Here is a 27,178-nt window from a genome sequence, read left to right as displayed (position 1 = left end):
CCCACGTTAGAGAAGCGGGAAGCACAGCTTTCCCACGCTCATCATGGTCGCAACAGGAAGGCGAGAGAGATAAAAAAGACGAAGCATTCAAAACCAGTACAAAGGGAACACTTCTCTGATGAACTTGGTTGGGTCTCTTCCATCACTCAAAAAACATTAAAGCCTTAATTAGACTTTTACAATTTTAGAATATTATAGAAAGTTATGAAATTTATCAAAATGTGCTAAGATATGATCCAAGTAACAGCCAACTGTATCACCTGTTGAAAATATTAATGTTTGTAAAACAGTATTAAAAACCTATAGCTAAAAGATCTCCACCTACCGAGGAACACAGTGTGAATTCCTCTAAGAGAATTTTTAAGGACATTCACAAATTTCCCTAAAGTGCAGGGTTGGGAACAAGATAAGGGAGGCTGTGTGTGTGTGTTCTAAGGCGGTGCGGACAGAAGGCAGGGGATGGGTGCGATCCTAGCTGTGCAGCTGTTTCCTTCAACGATAAAGGAACGTCATTCACATATTAAAATTACAGCAAACTCAAAAGCTGATGACCACCCATGTTGGAGAAGAAATGAACTTGTACCTTAAGTGAGGCTAGAGGATGCTCTGGGCCAAGCAAGCTCCAGTGGAAGGAAGCCAGGTCTTCATCAGGTAGAATGTGATTCCCTGCAACACAGACACGGCACAGTGAGGAACACGGCGTCAGCGACACGGGGCAAGCCGGCAACACCATACGCATCATCATCTGCAGATTACCTCTGCAGCTTCACTTCAGACTTTGCGAGGACTTCGCAAGACTGCCTCCTTTGACACATCACGTAAAACTTCCACAGAAAAACTGAAAACACTTCTTCATCTTTTCCTAGAGAACCACACACAGCAGGCAGATCTCTTGCAGCTGCCGCATGATGTGGACAGGACAGTTCCCACAGCATTCGAGGTGAACAAACTGTACAGAACCTGAGCCGCTTGGCCACCAGGTGCTCAGGTCGGTCTGACAATGCGGGGGTAATGGATACAGCTTTCATCTGCTCGTGAGAACCCAGGCTTCAAACCACACTCTGTCACCTGGGCTCCACAGCAGAGGCAGAGTGCACAGTTACAAAATCGTTCTGAGCTAGGTTAATGATTTGCGACACCTCCTCTGGTCACTTCCACCACCACCCGCAAACAGATGACGGAGCACAGCCCACCCTACCACCAGGAATGCCACTCGGCTGGGTGCCCTATCACCAGGGCTATGTCAAAAATAAGAATTGCATCCAGTTGAGAAACCACATTTTTGGGGAACACTCCCTTCACTGTAGTTCTCGAATGCCAGCATACCAACATCGTTAGTATGTTACTTCTCTCGGTGACATTTAAAAGTGGTAACTTCCTAAATAATTCTGTGATTTTTTAGATCATGATTTAGTCCCCTCCACACGGAGAAGCCAGATTCATTAACTGCCTGCTAACGGAAAGCAAAACAAGGTGAGTTCTTAATTAATTAATCTTAATATTCTAAACATACAAATATACAATCCAGGAGTCCTGAACTGCCATGAATCCAGAGGAGCAGAGTTAAGTCCTACTGTCCTACTGAGCTTTGCACTGCTTTCCTGTGCTCACACCTGCACAGAACTTTACTGTGAAGTAGGACATGTCTTGGATTTTTGTGAAGCTTCTATTTGAAAAAAAATATGAAGTCAATTCCAACATCAGTAACCGTCTGTTAAAATCTGGGTCACATACTTAATTGAATATTCTACCCAACCTCTACAACAAAACAACTCCTATAGCTGCTCTTCCTGTTACAACAAGGGAAAGGAAATATCCTTTCTCAGTTGAGAACACTGAAAACTTTACACCAAACCTAAACTAAAAATGTTTACCCAATTAAGAGTTTACCTGTTGGGAATGCAAGCTGGTGCAGCCACTCTGGAAACAGGATGGAGGTTCCTCAAAAAACTAAAAATAGAACTACCCTATGACCCAGCAATTGCGCTACTAGGCATTTATCCACGGGATACAGGTGTGCTGTTTCTAAGGGACACGTGCACCCCCATGTTTATAGCAGCACTATCGACAATAGCCAAAGTATGGCAAGAGCCCAAATGCCCATCGATGGATGAATGGATAAAGAAGATGTGGTGTGTATATATATATATACACACACATACATACACACACACACAAAATGCAGTATTACTCAGCAATCAGAAAGAATGAAATCTTGCCACTTGCAACTACGTGGATGGAACTGTAGGGTATTATGCTAAGTGAAATTAGTCAGTCAGAGACAGACAAAAATCATATGACTTCACTCGTATGAGGACTTTAAGAGACAAAACAGATGAACAGAAGGGAAGGGAAACAAAAATAATATAAAAACAGGGAGGGGGACAAAACAGAAGAGACTCATAAATATGGAGAACAAACTGAGGGTTACTGGAGGGGTTGTGGAAGGGGGAATGGGCTAAATGGGTAAGGGGCACTAAGGAATCTACTCCTGAAATCATTGTTGCTGGGGCGCCTGGGTGGCGCAGTCGGTTAAGCGTCCGACTTCAGCCAGGTCACGATCTCGCGGTCCGTGGGTTTGAGCCCCGCGTCGGGCTCTGGGCTGATGGCTCAGAGCCTGGAGCCTGTTTCTGATTCTGTGTCTCCCTCTCTCTCTGCCCCTCCCCCGCTCATGCTCTGTCTCTCTCTGTCCCAAAAATAAATAAAAAACGTTGAAAAAAAAATTAAAAAAAAAAAAAAGAAATCATTGTTGCTCTATATGCTAACTAACTTGGATGTAAATTTTAAGAAATAAAAAATAAAATTAAAAAAAAAAACTTACCTATAACTTGTCTAATTTTTAACTTATCTAAATTTTTATAGAAACTCCAAGCCCTAAATTCATTATTAGATTATTCAAAATGTTAACTATTGCTTTTCATTTATTTTAAAATTTCACATAATAATTTAGCTAGAAGAATACAGAGCTTAAATTATCTCCACAAAAATATATTCAACGTTTCTTAAATATAATAAATGAATACCTTCCCATATTGCAAATTAGCTAAGGGATTCAATATTCTAGAAGCATACAATTTTCCAACTCATTTAAGTTCAATTAATATGCCGCAGTCATTTTGTATAATATTTCATATAAAGTTTTTTCATAATATCCCCATCTACATAATCACTTTTAACATCAGAGAAATACCTTTTACATTATAATATTTGAAAATATGAAACTATACTTAGAAAATTAGTTTTAATTCTCCAAAATCCCAAGTCAGAAATGGACAGAAAATACCAAGTATTGAACAGCATATATTTGAGATTAGATTCAAACAAGGACAATTTTCAAAATCAGAATTCTTGACTAATGTGGTTACACACAGTGTGAAATGCTACCCCAAATAATACATGAAAAACTGTGGCTCCTTCAGAGTAATTTTTAATTGTGTAAAACTTTTTGGAATGTTTATAAAATCTGATACATAGAAATCTAAAAACAGCCCACAGTATAATTGCCGTTTTACACGCTCCAGAGAAAACAGAATGCACAGGAAGATCCCACTAATCTGGAGACCACGTAGCATTCACACACACCGCCTGTGTGTCCCAAGTGGCCCCCTACCTGCCACTGTGGCCCAAGGCCACACTCACAGGAGGGCCTTGCTCGGAGCACGCCCACCTACACCGTGATCATGATTCTTAGAAAAGCAGCCTCTAGAGCTGGGTATTCAAGCAGCTGTAGATATGCACGCTGTACCAGACCCGGATGGACAGAAAAGAAAGAAAAAAACTGCAAACTGCAAACAAAAGTGACAGAATATAATACCTATCGGAAAGTCATTTTTATAGGAACAAATGTATCAAATTTTAATCAAAACAAGATTTCATCTTTTCTAGGCATCCAGCATGAAGCCTTCCTCCAAGGAAGTTTTTAAAGATATTTATACATCTACTTGAAATGTAGGTGTTAGAAACAAGGCAAGATAGCTTATGTCTGTTGTTTCCCTTTCAAAGCAGTAAGCGTCCTCAACATGCAGGAAAGCGACAGTGCTAACTGCACAACGTATTTTCTTCTGAAACAAACATAATTTGTGCCAAAGGGTTAAATGTCTAATTTCCATAGTGAGAATGTGCTTAACATTTGTGATTTTAAAATGTCACTTTCCCCAAAGTATCAGTGAATTTATTCCCAAAATTAGTTTTTCAGCCTGAACAGAACACATAAACAAATACATATGAACAAAAGAAGCACATTATCAATTGCACCAAAAAATAATACTGAGTAAGGAATACTACTGAGGAGGGGCACATTCCCTGGTTAGGTATAATCCACAACATTCCAACACTGACTTTTTTTTTTTTTAAATACCAGTGTGTTTCTAGTGTAGAACCCTATCAGATGAAGCAGTTTTCACACTGCCCACCTACCTAACAGAGCGGCAAAGATAGGGAAACGGTTTGGGTTCAGGTCCAGCTGCTTGGCGACCTCATGCATCAGATACTGGCTCGTGGTGAGACTTTTCCCGTTCCGGCTCAGTTTGAGGGCATGGGCACTGAAATAGTAGGGGATGTTGCACAGCGCGTAATCGGAGTCATAGGCGACCAAGCCGTGGAAGCCGTTTTCTCGACAGAAACCGATCACTTCCTGGTGATGGTCCTCAATGCTCTGAGCCACCTGTGCAAGAGAGAAGAGCACGCGGTCAGATCCGCCCCGCTGCAGCACCCACACAGACTCCCCTGTGCAAAATTGCAAATCCCAGACACAGAAACACCCAAAAGGGCCAAAGAGTCAAAAAACCACAATAAAGGGCACGCCACATGGCGCACATGAGAAATCTCTGTGGGAACCATCTCCTGGTCAGTAACCAAAATCCCAGCTAGCCAGCAAATTAATTTTCCGTTTCAAAGATCACCTGCTTCAAAATACACAATGCCAGTTGATTCCCTTTACAGTATTATGAAGGAAAACAGAAAGAGAAAAAAGGGACAGAAGAAGAAAATAAAGAAGTGTCAAAGCAAGAGACAGAGAAAAGCCAGCCACCCTGGGGAAACCAAATAATTTCTTCCAAGTAGGAATAAGTCAAATAGATCAGAAGGATTTGTCTTTTACACAAAAGCCACATGTTACCCACCACCTACCAATCCACTAGTTAATTACACCCTAAAGCACTTGGCACATGGGGATAGTAGTAAGGGTGGACATTTACCCCAAACATCACTGTAATGTGGTTACCCCGTGCAAAGGACCAGAGCTGGCAGTGCAGCCCCAGCACAGGACCGCCATGGGGACCAGGGCTAACCTCATTGCCTGCTCAGTGATGAAAACTACAAGCCATGGCCTCTATCCTTGTACTGGCTCTCTCATTGTGAGTGGTCTGCCCCCCGTATCTCCGGGTCGGCAGCATGCTAAGGGAAGGGCAGTGGCAGTACCAGGAGAAAAGTAAAAGGCTCTGCAAATCTCTCTGCTCCCAAAAACATACCAAAAGGCATTGAAAACCACCTTCCTAAAATACATAAAGTCAAAGACAATCAATTCTCCTGTTTCCCAAACTGATTTTTTTTTTTTTACGTTTATTTATTTCTGGGACAGAGAGAGACAGAGCATGAACGGGGGAGGGGCAGAGAGAGAGGGAGACACAGAATCAGAAACAGGCTCCAGGCTCTGAGCCATCAGCCCAGAGCCCGACGCGGGGCTCGAACTCACGGACTGCGAGATCGTGACCTGGCTGAAGTCGGACGCTTAACTGACTGCGCCACCCAGGCGCCCCAAACTGATTTAACCAACTGAAATCTGGCAGGGTTTTTTTGTTTGTTTGTTTGTTTGTTTCTACAATAGTTAAGGTATTTGAGAAAACAGAATTTTAGGGACGCCTGGGTAGCTCAGTCAGTTAGGCGTCTGACTCTTGATTTCGGCTCAGGTCATGATCTCACAGTTTATGAGTTTGGGCCCCATATCTGGCTTTGTGCCAACAGCGTTGAGCCTGCTTAGGATTCTCTCTCTCTCTCTCTCTCTCTCTCTCTCTCTCTCTCTCTCTGACCCTCCCATGCTTGTGCTTGCTCACTCTCACACTCTCTCTCAAAACAAATAAACTTAAAAAAAAAACTACTTTAAAAATGTAAAAAAAAAAAGAAAGGGGCGCCTGGGTGGCGCAGTCGGTTAAGCGTCCGACTTCAGCCGGGTCACGATCTCACGGTCCGTGAGTTTGAGCCCCGCGTCGGGCTCTGGGCTGATGGCTCAGAGTCTGGAGCCTGTTTCCGATTCTGTGTCTCCCTCTCTCTCTGCCCCTCCCCCGTTCATGCTCTGTCTCTCTCTGTCCCAAGAATAAATAAACGTTGAAAAAAAAAAAAATTAAAAAAAAAAAAAGAAAGAAAATAGAATTTTAAACTAAATCCGGTGATACAGCTAACAACGGAAAATTAACTCCCCAAAGAGCCCTAAAGGTGAAAAACATAAATGTAAATTTACTTAAACATAAATTTCTAGAACTATACTGTCCAATGAGTGGCTATACTGAATTAAAATTAAAACTAGATTACCTGCAAACAGTGAGTGCTCACTGGTCACCTGCTGGGTAGGGCCATACAATCTCTCCCATCTCTCACCAAATTTCACAGGACAAGTAGTCACATATTTTGTTGGAAAGTTAGTTATAACGAAATCTCACTCAGAAGCAAGGCATATTGAAAGGAAATATGCATACTTAAAGGAAAAGTAACTTCCTGCATTCTCTTGATAAATATTTTGATAAAAATGTTTTACCTCACAAGAAAAATATAACATACAGTCAATTCACTTGTAGGTCTTAGAAGAACGCAGTTTCGTCCGTCCCTTCACTAACATGGAAAAGTATAGTTTTAAAAAGTTCTGACATCAGGCCAGCTCCACATCTCCCAGCCCAAGCCTCCAACCCCCATCACTTCAGGACGTAGAACTTTCTAATGACAGCGATGTCCTAAAGTACTTCTAAACCACCAGCAACCCCCGGCCGTCATCCAGGCATCCTTCATCATAAATCTTCACAATCTGCCCAGAAGCCCCAAAATGAGAGGAGACTGTGAGTGGCCACCCCTCCAAGGAGGTGAAGAGGCAGCGTGGCTGCCTGCTCCAGAGCCGGGCACCCTGTGGACAGGGCACAGAATTAAGTGCAGGAGCTGCACACCGTACACTCAATATTGAGTGTCCCGGGAGGGAGTTTATGAAACCGCTCTCCCGGGACACTGAGGCGGGGCAGTGCTCCTGAGTACCCACAGGCCGGTCACAGCCCCCCCGGGAAGGGCAGCAGGGCCAGCCCTGTGCCATCGCCCACACGGGCCCTCCAGGGGGAAGAGCGGGTGCACTGACCGAGGTGAGCACGGGAGACCATGGGAGTAAAACTCAGAGGAAACAACCTGCATTTTTCCGGAGGCATAAAACGTTCGCACTATTTGACCCAGTAACCTTACTCCATGAAAGGGAGCCTAAGAAACCAGTGCACTGGTAACAAGTGTGGGGAGCATAACACGGGTCCAAGGAACAGGCTTCCTCAGGAGAAAGGGAGTGAACATCCATGAGCCAGGTCAACAGGGCAGCCCACCGTGCTGGAGGCAAACGCGGGGAAGGCTTCCCACAAGCAAACTGTTCAGAATCAAGCCCCTGTGCACAGCCACGCAGAGCTGCGTCCGTGGGAAAGCACTGAAGAGAGAAAGCAAATGCCACCAGTTCTGTCGGGATGGTGCAATTATGCTTAATGAAAACTTCCTTAAAAGAAAAAGATTAATAGGCGCCTAGGTGGCTCAGTTGGTTAAGTATCCGACTTCGGCTCAGGTCAGGATCCGGCAGTTCATGGGTTCGAGCCCCGCGTTGGGCTCTGTGCTGACAGCTCAGAGCCTAGAGCCTACTTTGGATTCTGCGTCTCCTTCTTTCTCCGTCCCTCCCCTGCTCACACCCTCTCTCTCTCAAAAATAAACATTTTTTTCTAATTTAATAAATAAATAAATAGCTAGCAAAGAGGATGGCTGGGTAGACAGAGACAATTTACATGCCACTCATTCATGTAAGGAGTGGATATGTTTGTATTAGTGACGTCCTTGCTCACCCCTGAGCCTGCCAGTAAGTGTGTATATTTCAATGGCCAAAAAACTGGTCAACTTGGGGCACCTGGGTGGCTCATCAATTGGTTGAGCATCCAAGTCTCGGTTTCGGTTCCAGTCATGATCTCACGGTTCATACCATGCTGTTAGCACAAAGCCTGTTTGGAATTCCCTCTCCCTCTCTCTCTGCCCCTCCCCTGCTCAAGTGCACGCATGAGTGCTCGCTCTCTCTCTCTCTCTCTCTAGCTCTCTCAAAATAAAAAGTTATAAAAAAGACAAAGTGAATGAGTTCTTGTTAATTCACTACAACACTAATCTGCAAATCATTAACAATACCTTAATCCTCCCTCAAAGTATACCCAGCATTAGACAAATAGCTGTCCAATAGAATTAACTTCATAAAACAAAAGATGAAGGAACCAAGCCCATGAGCACAGACTTCAAACCTTCAAGCAAGGAGGGCCACCCCCCCCCCCGCCCATTCTGCTCATGGTTCCACCTCAGGCACCCTGAGTGCTGGCAAGGGGGACAGAACCAGAACACCTAGGTCCCAGTTCTGGATTGAAGTTCATCTGCCAAGCCAGGAATGTACAATTCATAGGTCTTTAAGTTTCCTTCAACTTCCAAAATGCTGGTATTGTCTCCCACCATTAAAACCCACCACGCCTTGGGGCACCTGGGTGGTTCAGTTAAGCAACTGACTCTTGATTTCAGCTCAGGTCATGATCTCAGTTAGTGAGTTCAAGCCCCACATCAGGCTCTGTGCTGACAGCACAGAGCCTGCTTAGGATTCTCTCTGTCCCGCTCTCTCTCAAAATAAATAAATAAAATAAAACTTAAAAATAAAATAAAATAATAAACTTAAAAAAAGTCCATCAACTGATGAATGGATAAAGATGTGGTTTGTATATACAATGGGATACTACGTGGCAATGAGAAAGAATGAAATCTGGCCATTTATAGCAACATGGATGGAACTGGAAGGTATTATGCTAAATGAAATAAGTCAGGCAGAGAAAGACAGATACCATATGTTTTCACTCAAATGTGGATCCTGAGAAACTTAACAGAAGACCATAGGGGATGGGTAGGGGGGAAAAAGTTACAGAGAGGGAGGGAGGCAAACTATAAGAGACTCTTAAATACTGAGAACAAACTGAGGGTGGATGCAGGGTGGGGCAGAGGGGAAAATGGGTGATGGGCATTGAGGAGGGCACCTGTTGGGATGAGCACTGGGTGTTGTATAGAAACCAATTTGACAATAAATTATATTAAAAAAAAAAATACCATGCCTTTTACTGAGGAAAGGCAACATGGCCTCAAGACCACAAGGTGACAGAGGTGACCACAATCCTCCCCAACAGGCAAGTGATGAAAGCCTGTTGGGGCCGTAACACAGGAGGACACAGATAAGAGCCAGAGGTCTGGGTGGTGGACACACATGACTCTATGCACTGTCCAACTCATACAACTGCACATCTCACACTGAGAATGAACTTTAACATATGCAAATTAAAACCAGATCAGACAGGACTGACCCCTCTTGGTAATGTGTATCTTGAGGGTGTAGGGGTGCAGGTGACAGCACTGAGACCACTTCATGTGTGGTGGACGAGCCAGGTGTCCCACTGTCAGAGAACGGGGTTACACTGGGGCAAAGGGAGGAGGCTGGCACAACCCTGTGGTGCCAGCTGAGCCATGGAGACATCCTACGAACTGGTGTGGAGGTGACAACACAGACAGGCAGAGAAATCATCAGACGTAAGTGAGCACATGCACAGCTCCCAGCTGTCAACCAAGGGCTGAAAAGCCACACCTTAGGAGCAAGAACACCCCACCTCCATCTGGTTTCTAAATTCCGTTCACTAAATGGAACCAGGGCCCTTGAGAAAAATGGGTGATGCTGGGGCAGGGAAATCCAAGACAGGCCTGCAGCCACATACCTGTGTACCAGAAAGGAAAGAGGTGCTCAGAAAATGAAGGACACAGGAACCCACCCGAAAGACTCCCAATGGCCAAAGCTGGAACAGCGTGCGCAAGAAAATAAAGAATGTCATGTTGGGTTTGACCCCAAAGTATAAGACAGATACACGGGCCTATAAGAGTCCAAACAAAGGGGAAGAAGATGCCCTACAGAAGAATTCCAGCAATAACGTGAAATCCCTCCCCAGCAGCTGAAGCTCACCCACACCAGCCCCTCAAATAGGGGCTGCCCTAAAAGACCACTTCCGAAGCAGCAAAGCAGCAAACCAGCAAACAGGATGAAGTGGTGTCCCGGGGCAGAGGCCGGCAGACTCCAGCATGGTACGCTGTGACAAAAGGTCACTGCACTTCTGGGCACCCCCCCCCCCAAAAAGAAAAACACGAGAAAATATCAGGCAGCCCAAACTGGAGGCCAGCCTACAAAACAGCCGCTCAGGGATCCAGAGTGCCAAGGTCACCAAAGAAGCAGAGGCTGAGAGCTGTCCTGGCCCAGAAGGGCCCGAGGAGACGAGACACTTGAAGGCCACAGCGCACCCCAGATCAGCCCAGAGCCTAAAAGGTCCCAGGTGGAAGGAGGGAAGAGATGGGAACGAAGCACACCCCAGTTCACCGTGCACACCGATGCAAGCTTCTTAGTTTTGACGACTGTGCGTGCTCACAGGCTGTTACCACGCACCGAAGCAAAGGGAAGGATATTCAGGAACTCTCTGTACCATCTTGGCAACTTTTCTATAAACCTAAAATTATTCCACAGTAAGAAGTTTATTTTAAAAAGAAAAAAGTCAACAGTCTACAAGACACCAGCTGGAAGACTATTTTAAGCTACTTCACCAGGTGAACAAAGCATTAACGGGCATGAACAGCACAAAGAGCCTATTATGTGAAAACATATCTCTCCGCAGATGGTGGGGCTTCGGGAAGCAGGAGAGCCCACCACAGGTGAGCCTGGGTCATTACAGACCCACAACCACGTGAACCAAGTCCACTTGCCCAGGGCCTGTGGACAACGCCTCAGGACCCGCATCACAGAGCCTGATCAAAGCGGGGGTGCAGGACTGGGTCAGTGCAAGGTCAGCTGGGGACAGGACAAGGGTCTAGGGTGCATCAAAACAGGACTTGAGAAGTAATTATTTAATTAAAGACAGAAATTAAATGCCACACGGGCCTCTGGTGGCTCAGTCTGTTGAGCGTCCGACTCTTGATCTCAGCTCAGGTCATGATCCCAGTGTCATGGGATGGACCCCCATGTCAGACTCCACATTGAGCATGGAGCCTGTTTGGGATTCTCTCGGTCTCTCACTCTCGCTCTTGCTCTCTCTCAAAAATTAAAAAACAATTTTTTTTACTTAAATGCCAGAGGTCAAGCTTCAGAGAAGCAGGGTCTGATAGGCACTGGTTGTCCTTCTCTTCCGAGCACCTTCTCTCTGAGCCTGCAAACCCTGCGCTCCCGGGCTCACCTCCCACCTGACCTGCCCATGGACAACACCTGCTTCTCTGATTCCCTGGCCTCCAGCTCCAGGTGCAAACTGGGCGCAATACAACGAAACTGGTACACCTAGTTCTTAATTCTAATTTTAGAAGTGAGTAAAAATTATCACATACAATACTGGGATAATTATTTCAACTTAACTCCAAGAAACTATAAAGCAAGCTAAAACACAACGCCCTGAGACCTTCCTTCCTACAAGCGAGCGGTAGTAGGGGGTAAAGCCTCCCCTCCCCCAGAGTGAGCCAAACTTGGAATTGTGTATAGCCTCAGTAAGGAAAACCCCGGGTTGGCTCCCCGAGACCACCACCACCTTAAAGGCACTAGGCCTTCACTGACTCGCTGTGGCTGCCATTGCTGGGCAGATGTGGGGTGCACCCCAGAGCCCCTGCACACACAACTCAAGCACCGCCTCTGGCTCCTGGCTGGGAACCAGGCGGGAAGCACAAAGTGCCTCACCTGCCTCCATGCCCACCTGGTTCCAGAAGCACATACCATCGGGGTGGAAGAGCCTCAGCAGCTGGCAAAATGCCCACCGCTGGTCCCGCTGCACTGAGCTGAGCCCCGGTGACTTGACGAGGCTGTGTTCCAGCCTCCGAACCCCAGGTGAATCTTCTCATCTCATGCATGTCATTAAAAAAGGCATGTCCAGGGGCGCCTGGGTGGCGCAGTCGGTTAAGCGTCTGACTTCAGCCAGGTCACGATCTCGCGGTCCGTGAGTTCGAGCCCCGCGTCAGGCTCTGGGCTGATGGCTCAGAGCCTGGAGCCTGTTTCCGATTCTGTGTCTCCCTCTCTCTCTGCCCCTCCCCCGTTCATGCTCTGTCTCTCTCTGTCCCAAAAATAAATAAACGTTGAAAAAAAAAATTTAAAAAAGGCATGTCCATTAGAACTCTGTATTTTCACAAGAAATGCTTACCAAAAAGTTCCCCAAGCTTACTCTGAGAGTATAGCTACTTATTAATGCTGACAACAGCTATGGGGACGGTCCCGTCAGATGACAAGCTCACACTGCTACATACTCCTAATCTCCAGGGTCAAGGCACTTGGCACAGGAAGGTTTCTGTCTCTGGCGCCAGGTGGGTGAGCCCCACTGCTCTAACACTTCCTGCACTTTCCCTTCTTGATCTGCAAATCATGCCCTCCCTACCTCACAGGGCAGCAGCGACAGTTAATGAGCTACTACCTGTAAACAGCTCAGTCATTCATCAATAAGTGCTGATAAAAGTCCGCTACCATTTGTCTTTAGGAAAGCTGTGTGAGAAAGGATGGGCTTCTTCACACTTTTCAAACATATGGGACCTGAAACACAGTGAGTTGTCTTAAATAGATCTTCTGATACAAAGAAAAAAAAATACCGTGTGAGGTCTTTGTTTAGAATGGTTTTACGCCAGCTTAGGGAAGAATGCGACACACCCTCCTGCCACCTATGAGATTTAGAAGATGTCAGTTAACCTGAACATAAGAGGATATGAGTCACCTAAATTCTTTTGTTTTTTCAAAAACGACACCTTGATCTGAGCTCTAGTAACCAGGTCCTTGGTGGGTGAGATCCTGCTCAAGTCCAGCACAGGAACAAGGACATAAAAGTTAACTCCGATTTGGTGGAAGGTTTTTATTGTTGTTTAAAGAGCAATTTAAAGTTATAACATATGTTAGAGATGTCTAAAACTACGTCTCTCCCATCATGAAATCTGGAATCAGAGCTGAACAGCTTCTTACTTTACACATCTCATTTGTATTCTCTAAGAATTGGTTGCAGTGGTCTTAAAAGCCAGGAAAAATAATTTCTTTTAAAATAAGGGAGTGGAGGGGCGTCTGGGTGGCTTAGTTGGTTGGGCGTCGACTTCGACTCAGGTCATGATCTCACTGCTTGTGGGGTCGAGCCCCGCATCGGGCTCTGTGCTGACAGCTCAGAGCCTAGAGCCTGCTTCAGATTCTGTGTCTCCCTCTCTCTGCCCCTCCCCTGCTTATGGTCTCTCTCTCTCTCTCTCAAATATAAAATAAAACATTAAAAAATAATAAAAAAATAAAAAATAAAAATAAAATAAAATATTAAAAATTTTTTTTTTATTTTTTTGTTTTTTTTTTAATTTTTTAAATAAGGGAGTGGCACATGAAGAGATTCTCGACTTCATTAATCATAAAGGAAATGCAAATCAAAACCACAATGAGATACCATTCAACACCCATTTAGGATGGCTACTGTCACAAAAAAAAAAAACCATAAATAAGCAGGCATTGATGAGGACGTGGAGAAACTGAAGCCTCGCACATTGGGTGTGGGAATGTAAAATAGCGCAGCTACCATGGAAAACAGCAGGACCATTCCTCAAAAACCTGTACACAGAACCACCCTCCAATCCAGGAATTCCACTCCCAGGCATATTCCCAAAGAACTGAAAGCAGAAACTCAAACAGATATTTGTACACCCATTTTCGTAGCAGGATCATTCACAATAGCCAAAAGCAACCTAGGTGTCCATCGACAGATAAATAGATAAAGAGAATGTGGTGTGTACACACAATGGAATATTAGTCAGCCTTATAAAGGAATAAAATCCTGACACCTGCTATGACATGGATGAGCCTTGAGGACACTATGCTCAGGGAAGTAAGCTGGTCATAAAAGGACAAATACTGGGCAACTCCACTTACATGAGGTCCTTACAGCAGTGAAATTCAGAGACAAAGAGCAGGTGGTGGGTGCCAGAGGCTGGGAGGGGGTGGGGGACAGAAGTTAGTGTTTGGTGGGGACAAGGTTAGGTCTGGGAGAATGAGAAGTTCTGGAGATGGGTGATGAGGACAGTTGCACAGCAGTGAACGTGCTCTGTGACACTGCACTGTACATTTAACAATAGTTAAAACGGTAAAAAAAAAAAAAAAAAAAAAAAAAAACTTTATAGTTTACCACAATTAAAAAAATAAAATTACAAACATATAATAATAAAAGGAGGGTTGTGTCCCATCTCCCCAATCTCTCAGGAAGCCTAGACACTTGGCTCCAAGAGGTAACTTCCTACTTGTCAAAAGACAGAGGTTTTACTTTTCCTTTAGATGGTAACATCAGAGCGCATCATTAGCACAGACTGTGGCTGCAGGCCATGTGACAGGCTGAGATTCTTTTTTTTGTTGTGATCTCTTTAATAGATTGCCTTGATGCCACCGCTTATCCAATGATAAAACTGTTTTCTTTCTCCACTAAAAAAACAAGTAAGAGTGTGGATGTCATAATGAACATGTAAATTAAACTTTATCAACTTTAAAAACTGGGGTGCCTGGGTGGCTCAGTCAGTTAAGGATCTGACATCAGCTCAGGTCATGATCTCACAGTTTGTGAGTTTGAGCTCTCCATCAGGCTCTGGGCTGACAGCTCAGAGCCTGGAGCCTCCTTCAGATTCTGTGTCTCTCTCTCTCTCTGTCCCTCCCCAAGTCATGCTGTCTGTCTGTCTGTCTCTCTCATAAATAAATAAACTTTTTAAAAATTTAATAATTTTTTTAAAATTTAAAAAAAAGAAACACCAACATTATTTGTCCTCAGTGTTTAGTTAGCCTACTATACTAATCTCCTCAAGCTTCAGCTAACTCCTAGCAATCCTGTCCTTGTTAAAAATCTTACTCCAAAATACATTACATGAAAATTTTTACTTTAACTTTTTTTTTTTTTTTTAATTTTTTTTTTCAACGTTTATTTATTTTTGGGACAGAGAGAGACAGAGCATGAACGGGGGAGGGCCAGAGAGAGGGAGACACAGAATCGGAAACAGGCTCCAGGCTCTGAGCCATCAGCCCAGAGCCCGACGCGGGGCTCGAACTCACGGACCGCGAGATCGTGACCTGGCTGAAGTCGGACGCTTAACCGACTGCGCCACCCAGGCGCCCCTACTTTAACTTTTTTTAATGTTTATTTATTTTGAGAGACAGACAAACGGAGTGCAAGCAGGGAAGAGGCAAAAAGGGAGACACAGCATCCGAAGCAGGCTCCAGGCTCTGAGCTGTCAGCACAGAGCCCAACGTGAGGTCATAACCTGAGCCAAAGTCATGAACTGTGAGGTCATAACCTGAGCCAAAGTCAGACATTTAGCTGACTGAGCTACCCACGTGCCCCTCCAATACATGAAAATTTAAGTTTCAGAATTTATGAAGTTGAAACTCAGATCGATCTACCTTATTTCAAGATGGTGACACTTGAGAAGTCTTCATGAACAAGCCCCCTGTCAGTAGACTAAGTTTCTTGGAGGATTCCTTTCTTTCCTATGTAGTCGCTCCTCCATGCCTGGCCAGTAACAGGCACTCAATATTTGCCAAAGGGAAGAAGAATCATCACTGGGAACCAGTCAGAAAAGAGATTATCAGAAATTTAAGGTGAGAAAATAAATCTTACATAATGGCATTGATCCAGATGTTAGAAGAAAATAATGAAATTTGTCTGTCTATATAAATAGTACAAAGCAAATATGTGACTAAAAAGTTCGGCACCCATACTAAACCCACGCAGGAGTGAACGGAGTCCCAGCCCTCCAGGAGCTGACAGCTGGGGATACGCACACAGGTAGCCACAACAAGGTGGAACACAGGAAAGCAGGGCGCCGCACTTGTCCCTGGCCTACCTCTGGGAACATCAGAGGCTCTGTGAAGGAAGGTCGTGCCTGAGATGGGCTTTAAAGTATGAGCAAAATTCCAACCAGCAGATGTGGGCAGTTAGACACGAAGGAGCACCTCGAGAAGAGCGGGGAAGCAGGCCGTTTCTAGGGAAGCAGGCGGTTTCTGGGGAAGCAGTGAGTGGGCTGGCTGGAGCACTGATGAAGCACAACACAGGAACCGGGAGCCACGCGGGCAGGTGGAAAGAGCTCAGATCACAGGAGGGTCTGAGCCTCAATACAGAGCCTGGATTAATGGTTTGTTCAAGATGTTGGCAGGAATGACTGACCTGAGGGGCCCACAGGCGGCACGACATGGTGTGCAGGATGAGTTCCACCAGTGAAGTGACAGGTGTGGGAGGCCGGTCACAATGCAGATGCGACTCTGACTGCCCAGACACAGGTGACTGAAACGGTATCTACCCTTAGTATAAGTCTTGCACTGTACTTTTTGCTCAATTTTATTATTCTATATCATTTTTTCCCAACAGTGGTAAACACATGATAATCTGGTTTCACAACCACCAATGCGTTTGCACAAGCGCCTGTTAGGCCTAGTGGCTCCACTTGGTGAGTTAACATGGTGGCGGTACTGGAGTGAGGAGGAGGAGGAAGAGGAGGAGGAGGAGGAGAAGGGGGGCACGTGGAAGATGGCCGGGCTGGTGGAGGGACAGGCGGGCTGGGGCTCAAAATACCAGGGGGGGACTCTAGGCAAGGAGCATAACCTCGAAGTGGACAGTCATGAGACTCAAACCAGCTAGGGCTACAAGCAGCATCAGACCAAGTGCACAAAGGGTGGAACAGAAACACAGTGAAGACCAGCTCAAAAGGGGTCGGACTGCAGAGGGGAGACGACATCTGAAGTCAACAGTGAAGCTTCCCACTAAGTACACGGTCCTGCTCTGGGGTGGCTAAAGCGCAAGCACAAACACAAACACAATGGCCACTGGATGTGAAGGACAGGAGGCAGGGGGTGCGTGGTCAGCTGTGTGAATGGGGCTTGGTAGACTCGGTCTCAAGCGCATACCACCAGCTGTCCGTCAGGTCTGTGCAGGCCACGGGACCAGGCAGGTGCCGCATGAGCACACGGACAGCAGTACCCTCAAAGGGGCGACGCTGGGATTATGAGAAGGAAGAACATGTAATGGAGAGGACCAGACTATTATCTTATTTCAGGAGCCCCAGGAAACGGGAGCACTTTGATGACTGAAAAGGGTTCGAACAAGGCAGACAGAGGGGAAAGGTTGGCTTTGGTCAGTCTAACTTTAAGAAAAGGGAAGAGAGATTTAGATAAGGTGATGAGTGTTCTAGAAATCAACGCTGAAATCACGAAATCACAAACCGGGGGCTCGAGGGCAGAATTCGGCCCACAGCCTATTTTGCTTCGCTTAAGCAGTATTTTTTAAATGGGATAATTGTAAATAAAGATCTGGATTTCTGGCTTTCCTGAAAAATGTGAAGTCTGGCAATGCTGGCTCAATAGTCCTTTAAGGTTTTTAAAGTTTGTGCATGCACCTCTGCAGGCGCTGGAGAAATTATTGAACACCATGCAGGCATTAAAAAGAATTAGAGGGGTGCCTGGGTGGCTCAGTAGGTTAAGCGTCTGACTTCAACTCAGGTCATGATCTGGCAGTTCGTGAGTTCAAGCCCTGCATCGGGCTCTGTGCTGACAGCTCAGAACCTAGAGCCTGCTTCAGATTCTGTGTCTCCCTCTTTGCCCCTCCCCTACTCACACTCTGTCTCTCTCTCTCTCTCTCTCAAAAATAAATAAACATTAAAAAAAAATAAAAAATAAAAGAATTAGAACCATACAGACATGGAAAGTTTTTTACATCCTTATAAAAAAAAAAAAAACAAGTAGCTGAATAATGTAGTCTGTGATCATAATGTCAAGAAATTGAAACTACTGGTAGTATATTATTGTGCAAAGTATAATATAAAACATACATAGGCAGCTGCTGTGGAAAACAGCATGGCAATTCCTCAACAAATTAAACACAGAATTACCATACAACGACCAATTCCACTTCTGGGCACTTCTCCGAAAGAATTGAAAGCAGGGACTCGGTCAGATTTTTGCCCACCCAAGTTCACTGCAGCATTCTTCATTATTCACAACAGACAAAACGGGAAGCAACCCAAGCCTCTGTGGGCAGACCAAATGGACGGTCCACAGAATATTACGCAGCCTTTAACAAGGAGGGAAACTGACACAACATGACAACATGGATGTACCCTGAAGACCTTAGGCTGAGATAAGCCAGCCTAAAACCCGTACAATGGAAGAAAATAAATATTTTAAACTAAGGATTTTAAAAGGATGACTGGTTTTACTTGTAATGTGGTCAATTTTGAACCTAAGTATTCCCTGGTCAATTTGAGGTCCTTGAGAACAAGGTGTACTGCTGGTTTTGAGCGTCTCTGGGCAGAAACCCTGCCGCTCCCACTCCCACAGTGGCTGGAAAACAGAGCAGAGGCGCTGTGCTATGGGATCTGACCTGGGAGTGAACTGCAGGCAGGCACACCCCCGAGGCATTCTTACACAAAGAAACTGAACTTTGCCTTCAACTCCGCACTTCCCTCTTGAGAAAGTTACTGGTTACTTGTCCCCTGATGTCGCCTACTCAGCAACTCTGTCTCTTTCCATACAAAATGAGTAACAAAACCCTGCGCAGGCCAAATGAGATAGCTCTGTGAAAGGGCCCAGCAAGGGCAGGCACCCGACAAGTCGGTCCCTGTCCCACCAGGTACGCCAGGATAGGGATTGTCATCCCCCAAATCTCAAGTCACAGCCGAATCTCACTCACAGACTTCCACTGTCGTAAAACAGCAGCTCGGCTTTCTTATGTTGGCTCTAAGTAAACACGCTGGAGCCCCGACTCAGGGTAAGATCTGAAGGTTTTCATTTTAAACCCGCACACCGACTCCAGTCTTGCAGCAGGATCACTGAGAAAAGGTCTAGGGATTTAATGCCACCAAGATTTTTAAATAAATCAGTCCCTCACTGAAGTTTCAAAGGTTGTGATGACTCAAAATACACAAGAGGAAACACACTCCCAGTACCTAGCAGAAGCCAAGTTCAGGCCAGGCAGTTCAAACACCTCAACAAAATTAGCCGATTCATACGCCAACTTCTAATGGTTAAAAATATGTAATTGTTACTGTACAAAAAAAATTACAATTATTACTCTATCAAAGACATAGTCTTCTAAGTCAAAAAAGATTTCTCTAAGCAAAACGGACAGGAAATTAAGCCTTTCTGCCAGTTTACAAAAGCCTAGAGGAGGCCAACAAGATGGCAGATTTTTATAAGGCATGTGCCTCATGTGCCCAACATTATATAGAGTGAGATTTTACATCAATTCCTTTGTCAATTTTATATAATTTATATAGAAAAAAATTGTGGTTATCATACAGCAAAATGAACTTTTACGTACTTCTGATGTGTAGCTGTATGTTTTAAAATACGTAACTGCCTGGGGCGCCTGGGTGGCGCAGTCGGTTAAGCGTCCGACTTCAACCAGGTCACGATCTCGCGGTCCGTGAGTTCGAGCCCCGTGTCAGGCTCTGGGCTGATGGCTCAGAGCCTGGAGCCTGTTTCCGATTCTGTGTCTCCCTCTCTCTCTCTGCCCCTCCCCCGTTCATGCTCTGTCTCTCTCTGTCCCAAAAATAAATAAACGTTGAAAAAAAAAAATTAAAAAAATTAAATACGTAACTGCCACCACCATCAGGGTACAGAAGAGTTCCATCACCCCAAAAAGCTCCTGCTATCCCTTTATGTCCACGCCCGACTCCAACCCCACCCCCCTGGCAACCATTAATCTGGTCCCCATCAATGCAGCCTCATCTTCAGGGGAATGTCATAGAAAGAGAATCACACCTTTTGAGCCTGCCTTCTTTCACTCAGCATAAATTCTTAGAGATTCACCCCAGTAGTTGTATCTGTATCAATACTTCCTCCCTCTCATTGGTGAGGAAGACTGCACCCTATGGAAGGACCAGTTTGTTTAGTCACCCACTAGAGGATATTTCGTTTGTTTCCAGCACTAGCTATGATGAATAAAACTGCCAGGAACACCAAAGTAGGGTTCCTGCATGAACAAAAGTTTCCTTAGGTAATTACCCAGGAGAGGGACTGCTGGGTCACAGGGTGAATGTGTATTTAACATTAACTGCGGAGCTGTTTTCCAGGGTGGTGCGCCCGCATGCATGCCCACCAGCCACGTGAACTGCTTCCAGAGGCTCAGCATTCTTGCCAGCACTTAGTAGTGTTGGTATGGCTTATTTTAGCCATTCTAACAGGTATACAGTGATATATTCTCATGCTTTTAATTTACTTAACCATTTTAATGGGCATCTTTTAAAAACAGTACACATCGCTCCATTCTCTTAAGAGAACCCTCAGGGGCTCCTCAAATACATAAAATTGTTCTCCTTATTCCAAAGTAGCCCCAGAATTATGTCTGGTTTTTACGGCTTTTTTTAATCTTCTCCCTTTTGAAGTGTCACTTCTTGCTATTAATGGTGCTCCTGCCTCTGGCAGACTTTTCTCTACACCCTTTTCTCACGCTGACCTTAGAAACAGATAACCAAGCTTATCAGAACCACATCTGAAAAGAAGAGGGCAGTCTATAAGGAGAAGATTTGCTTCTCCGGTGAAGAAAGAGAAAGCTTTGGTTTTGTTTTTTGTGGGGTTTTTTTTTGGGGTGGGGGAGGGGGGGTCACAGTACCAAAACTTCCTGACCTCTTGTTTGGCTGCTGAGAAATTTCTAGTAGCTAAATTTCTTAGACGTCTTCCAAAACGGTGAGACTGCCAGGTCAAGCGGCCTCCAGGTAATTGAGTTATTATTGTACTAATCTGAGCAACCAACACTATACTATGCTTCTATATTGGGAATCAAAAGCTTAACTAAAGCAAAAAATATCGTCTTGTGTCTGGAAAGCTAAGTGGAAGAAATTATCTTAAATCTAGTTTCCAAACATTCACACATTGGTCAAACTTCTGAGCACCTAGTAGGCAAGCCACACATTCACAGGGATGCAAAGATAAACTTTTTTACAGTCAAATAAAGAATTCAGCAGCTCTCTCAAAGATAGACACACCGAACCCAATCCTTCCTAATATTTGAAAGTCGTCTGACCAAAAGCTCATCCTGTCTTTTCAGCGCTAGTTTCCTCTCGGAATACTTCTCGGACAGATTCAGGAGGTGGATCTCGGCCGGGAGTCCAGGCTGCCTTACTTCCCTGAGCCCGGGCTCCAGGGCAGAAAATGCCAGCAGCCCTAGGCGCTCACCCAAACTCCCAGGGGACGCTGGCTGTGTCTCTGCCAGGCCCACACACCAATCCCTGATCTCCCAGCCGCCTCGACCCGCAGACTCGCAAACCCCGTCACCAATTGCAACAGGATTGGGGTGGGACTTCCGCTATCACTTTAGGCTTCCCCACCACCATCTCAACTCAGGCAGTCAGGAAGACTGAATTTCAGAAACTTTGGGCTCAAGCGGTTGCAAGCAGAAAGAATGGCAAGACAAACAAGTTGTAAGACAGACACGGTGGCAAGAGCCAGAAAACCAAAACAGCCCCCCAGTTTTTTTTTACAAAAAGCAATGAACGAGGAAGCAATCCAAACGAAGCCTAGGGTCATTGATTTGCATGTTATCTCTGCAGTGGCTGCTGGGTCCCGAAGCTGCCCTTGGCCCGGGTGCAGCGTGGAGCCCTCTGCCAAAGGGACAGCAGAAGCTCTGATTACCGGGGTGCCCGGCCCAAAGTGGCCGAGGCCCGCCGTGCGGAGACATCATCCCTGGAAATCGGGTTCCCAGTCCCCTTCGCCCTAACTCTTGCCGCTACGCCTTTCGCAACAGATGCACAAAACCCAAGACTGTAAGTCCCAGAACTGACGAGATTCCGTCATGTCAGATCTCACAATTCTTTGAAATCTGGCGCACACAAAACTCGGACAATTTCTCTCAAAAGTGTCGTCTCGGAGGGAGCCCGGACCCAAGGCGCGTGTCCTCTCTCGAAAGCGGTGCACCTCGGCAGGCCCCGGGCAGGCTGTCCCCGGCTAGGACGCCGTGTGACAGCAGCGGGCGGCTCGCACAACCCCGCCGGGACCCCCTCGCGTGGCCGCGCAGCCCACTCGCTCGCACCGAAAACCTGTTGCTGCGCGAGCACGGTCACCCGCGAGACGAGCGTCGCGCCCGGAGCGGGGCGGGGGGTGGGGGGGGGGGGCCCGCACCTCGCAAGCCCGCGGCGCGGCCGGGGCTCCGGGCTCCCCCGCCCGCCGGGCGCCAGGCCGCGCGTCCATCTTGCGCCCCCGCGCCCTCCGACCCCGGACTCGCCCGGCCTGCGCCCTGCTCCCGCCCCTCCCCCCATCCCGGGGGGGGCGGCGACCCCGGCCCCGGCCCCCGCGGGCCGCACCTTGACGTGGAAGCGGATGAGCGCCAGGCGGATGCAGTGCGCCATGCAGACGGGCGGCAGGAACCAGACCTTGGGCGGCGGGGTGCCCTTGTTCTGGACATGGCTGACGATCTGCTGCGCCGTCTGGCGCTCGTTGCCCTGCCGCTTGACCCACTCGTGCAGCCGCGCCTTCTCGAGCGCGCCGTTGAAGAAGACGAAGAGCTCGATGTTGCCGCCGAAGCAGGCCTTGGCCAGCGCGGCCAGGTAGCCGAGCATGTGGTTCCACTGGCCGCCGCTCACCCAGTCGGTGTAGAAGCCGCCGTACAGGCGGTGCAGGCAGTTGTCGGCGTCCACCAGCAGGCGCAGCGGCGTGTGCGGGGGCCGCTGCCGCCCGCCGCCCACCAGGCTGCCCCGGGCCAGCTTCTGCAGCTCCACCGGCACCACGGCGCTCGGGCAGTGCTTCTCGATGTAGTCCTGGAAGCCCTGCACGCCCATGGCGGCGGCGGCGGGCGCGGGGCGGCGGGGCGGCGGGGCCGGGGGCGGCGGGGCCGGGGGCGGCGGGGCCGTGGCGCGGCCGGGGCGGCGGCGGGCTCTAGGGGGGGCCGGGGCGGGCCGCGGGCGCGCTCATGGCCGCTGCGGCCGCCATGTGCTGCCGCCTCCCAGGGCCATGGCGGGAGGGACCTGCGCCGTGCGCCGCTCGAGGCCCGGGCCAGGCTGAGGCGGCCTCGCGCGGGCGGCGGCGGCGGCAGCGGCGGCGGCGGCGGCGGCGGCGGGGCGGGGCGGCGCAGGCTGACGCACGCGGGCCGGCGGAGGGCGGAAGAGGCGGCGCCGCGGCCTGCGGGGCCCGAACCCAGCCCGGATCCCGGCCGCGCGGCGGAGGGCGGCCCGCGGGGAGGGGCGCGCGGCCTGCCCGGGGGGAGGGGGCGCCCTGGAGGCCTCGCGGCCGCGGCCGCGGGTCCCGTCGTTCTGAGGAAACCCCGTCCCGGGGCGCGCGGGTCCCGTGACTCGGAGGAGACCTCCGCCCCCGTCCGCTTGTCCCGTCACTCCGAGGAAACCCCCGTCCGCGGGTCCGAGAAGACCCAGTCCTCCTCCGCGGGCCCCGTCATTCTAAGGAGACCCCGTCCCCGGGTCTCGTCATTCTGAGGAGACCCCTGTCCGCTTGTCTCATCGTTCTGAGGAAACCCAGTCCTCGTCCCCGGGTCCAGTCATTCTGAGGAGACCCCGTCCCCATTCGCGGGTCCCGTCACCCCGAGGAGACCCGGTCCGGTCCCTGAGAGCTGTCACCCCGAGGCGAAACCAGCGCTGTGGCCGGTGACTGCGGAGGGAAAGGGGGCAGGCGGGTGAGAGCTTGGAGGTCGGGATGAGCGAGGAGCAGCAGGTGGCTGTGTCCAGGGTGGAGGGAGCAACCAGGTCGCTGCGCTCCTGCGTGTGCGCTGGCTGGAGGGACGGGCTCCCTCCATCTTTGGTTAGCGAGGGACAGGACCCTGCAGATGCGGTTGACGACCGGAGTGGCCTCGGACCCCGGCCTCTCGGGGAGAGCGGGCTGGGGGGGAGGGGGGGAGGGGGCGGGGGGGAGGAGCAGGCGGTTCAGACCCCGCCCACCCACCGAGGAGCCGCTTTGAACGCCAGACTCGCAGGTCAGGTGTAGCCCCGCGGCTTAGTGCCAGGTGACCACTGATGACCCCTGAGCGGGGACACGTCCGTCACAGCGCCCCAAGTGCCTCCCTTCTAGTTGGTGCCAACTGCGAACCTCCTGGCTTCCCAGAGGCTGGGCGGCCCCTCGCAAGAACAGCGGTTTAAACCCCGGTCGCTTTGGGAGCATCTTCTGGAAGGAGATCCTTTCGTGATTTCTGCTCCAGATCTCTGTCGCAATTGCTTGTAAAATGAGGTTAACGCTGTAAGCATATGCGCTGCAATAAAACATTTTAAAAAACAGATTAATGTCTTGCAGAATGAAGCATTTGGAAACTCAGAACTCTTCAGGGTTTGCAAGTGGCATTTTTACTTACCTCCAGCCCTCCCATCTGTTCCTTTTCTGAAGAAACCTCCGTAGAGGAGCGAGCCCAGACGGCAGGTGCAGAGCAGATGGAGCCTGCGCCCATGCGGCTCCAAGAAGCCCCCATACTCTCTGTCCCCGAAAAGGCAAGTGGGATTTTTTTCATTTCTTTTCTTATAACTTCACCTCAAATACAAGCCAGTGTGATATATACATACGTAAAATGTTCTTAGTATCTTGATAAAAACGTTTAATTTTTTGAAAACAGACTGTGCAAGCTAAGCCATTTACCCATGCACTAAATTAGTGCTGAAGCCAGGATTGCGTGTTATTTAGAAATGCAGTTAGCCATTTAAGGCCACATTAAATACTGACACCCCTCGCCTGGGTGGCGTAGTCCGTTAAGCGTCCGACTTCAGCCAGGTCACGATCTCGCTGTCCGGGAGTTCGAGCCCCGCGTCGGGCTCTGGGCTGATGGCTCAGAGCCTGGAGCCTGTTTCCGATTCTGTGTCTCCCTCTCTCTCTGCCCCTCGCCCGTTCATGCTCTGTCTCTCTCTGTCCCAAAAATAAATAAACGTTGAAAAAAAAAATTTAAATAATATAAATAAATAAATAAATAAATAAATACTGACACCCCAGAAGCAGCCACGTTTCCTTCTGTAACCCACTGCAGGCTCACAAGGTTGATAGTTTCAATCACTCATTGTATTTTCATTTATAGCACTGCATTCCATGTTTACCTTCACTATGTACTGCCCTTATTTTAAACATGCTTGCTTTTAATTATTTATTTTTTTTAAAGACAACCTTTTTTTTTAGGGGCACCCAGGTGCCTCAGTCGGTTAACCGTCGGACTTGGGCTCAGGATCGTGACCTCACAGTTCCTGAGTTGGAGCCCCGCGTCCGGCTCTGTGCTGACAGCTCAGAGCCTGGAGCCTGCTTTGGATTCTGGGTCTCCCTCTCTCTCTGCCCCTCCCCTGCTTGTACTCTGTCTCTTTCTCTCTCTCTCAAAAATAAATAATCATTAAAAAAATAAATAAAGACAACCTTTTTTTTTAAGTTTATTTATTTTGAGAGAGAGAGAGAGAGAGAGAGAGAGAGAGAGACAAAAGGTGCTAGTGGGGGAGGGGCAGAGAGAGGCAGGAGAAAGCTAGAATTCCAAGCGGACTCTGGGCTGTCAGTGATCTCACCAGCTGGGCAGTAAGTCAGCTGCTTAACCAACTCAGCCACCCAGGTGCCCCTGCTTTTAATTTTTTAAATGCTTTAGTGCCAGTATCTGGGATTCAGGGAATAAGTTTTTTTCACCTTAAGACAGTGTGAAGTACCTAGGATTCTGCAGTCAGACTGCCACATCTGTCTCCTCCAGCTCTGTGACCTTATGCAAATTACTCAACCTTTTTAAACCTTGGTTTTTATCATCTGTAAAATGAAGATGTTAATAGTCCTTACCTCTCAGATTGTTATAGGATTAAATGAGATAATCTGTGTGCTTACCACACAGCAAATGCTCTGTAAATGTTGGCTTTTATATTTAATGCTTTTGTGTAACTATAATTATACAGACTTTATGCTTGAGAACATGGACAAGTTATTTTACTTTTTGAAACTTTAAAATTCACTTTCATAAGTATAAAATATAAAATTTATTATGCTTACTTGCCCTATTTATGTGTTCACATTTTAAAAAACTAATTTTTTCTCTTTTTGACTAACATTATTAGTGGCTGTTAAAATGTTTGGCTGACATATCTTTTATGTAATCTGCATCCTCAACTCAGATTTGGGGTTGGTTGCAGTTAAATTTTTTGAATATCATTACTTTTACAGTAAATTATCTGTAATTAAAATTTAGTAAAATATTATAATATATTCTTGGGTTCACAGCACATGACAACTTATGATTGGGGACTTTCATTTCCAACCACTTTATCTTTGGACAATTCACTTAGACCCCACATGATAAAACTTTTAATTTCAACAGGAGATTGCCATATAAGTGAGGGAAGAATCGGAAAAAACAAACAATAACGCTAAAAAGGACAAGGCCCTATGCCTCACAAAAATTACAAAATGAAATCTCAGAAAAAAGTTGTGATTAATAGATAAAGAGCCCATGGTGTGCAAAATGATCAATGCATGGAAAATCAATGACAAATACTTATTTTCAGCTCTCATGTTTCAGCCAATTCATTATTGATCAATTCATCTACTGCGTAAAGTAGGAAAATATTGTCTGTCTTATTTACATGATCCTTTCCAAAGTAAAGTGCTTTATAGTAGAATAACACCTTTAATTAATAATCTACCTAGTTGGGGCGCCTGGGTAGCTCAGTCGGTTAAGCGGCCGACTTCAGCTCAGGTCACTATCTCGCGGTCTGTGAGTTCGAGCCCTGTGTCGGGCTCTGGGCTGATGGCTCAGAGCCTGGAGCCTGCTTCTGATTCTGTGTCTCCCTGTCTCTCTGCCCCTCCCCCGTTCATGCTCTGTCTCTCTCTGTCTCAAAAAAAAAAAAAAAAAATCTACCTAGTTGAGGTTTCTGTCCACCAGCAATAAAAGGTAAGTTTTCATTGCTTCAAGGAAGATGAAAGTTGGCTCTGCGCCCACTCGTATAATCACAGCATATA

The 27,178-nt window shown here is 47.3% G+C and overlaps 1 protein-coding gene and 1 long non-coding RNA gene across 3 annotated transcripts in view; one reads left to right on the top strand and one right to left on the bottom strand.

Annotated features, from left to right (window-relative positions):
* Positions 1 to 23,083, bottom strand: part of FAM120A (family with sequence similarity 120A) — a 97,288-nt gene extending 74,205 nt beyond the window's left edge. The window contains exons 1-3 of one of the 2 annotated variants that reach the window (XM_023243207.1): positions 22,582 to 23,083; positions 4,417 to 4,663; positions 584 to 666 (exon numbers count right to left, since the gene is read on the bottom strand). In XM_023243207.1, the coding sequence (XP_023098975.1) occupies positions 584 to 666; positions 4,417 to 4,663; positions 22,582 to 23,055 (804 nt within the window). In that variant the 5' untranslated portion in view covers positions 23,056 to 23,083. The remainder of the gene's footprint in view (positions 1 to 583; positions 667 to 4,416; positions 4,664 to 22,581) is intronic. The other variant, XM_023243206.2, reaches the window with a different exon arrangement.
* On the top strand, positions 15,608 to 19,493 carry LOC123381555. The gene is made up of 3 exons (XR_006588679.1): positions 15,608 to 16,567; positions 16,656 to 16,734; positions 18,286 to 19,493. It is a non-coding gene; the product is annotated as an uncharacterized LOC123381555 (long non-coding RNA).
* Positions 23,084 to 27,178: the final 4,095 nt, after the last annotated feature.

The sequence above is a fragment of the Felis catus genome, chromosome D4 (assembly GCF_018350175.1).
Source record: "Felis catus isolate Fca126 chromosome D4, F.catus_Fca126_mat1.0, whole genome shotgun sequence".
Lineage (NCBI taxonomy): Eukaryota > Metazoa > Chordata > Mammalia > Carnivora > Felidae > Felis > Felis catus.
The sequence above is the reverse complement of the archived record's forward strand: the minus strand, read 5'-3'. Positions and strand labels throughout refer to the sequence as shown.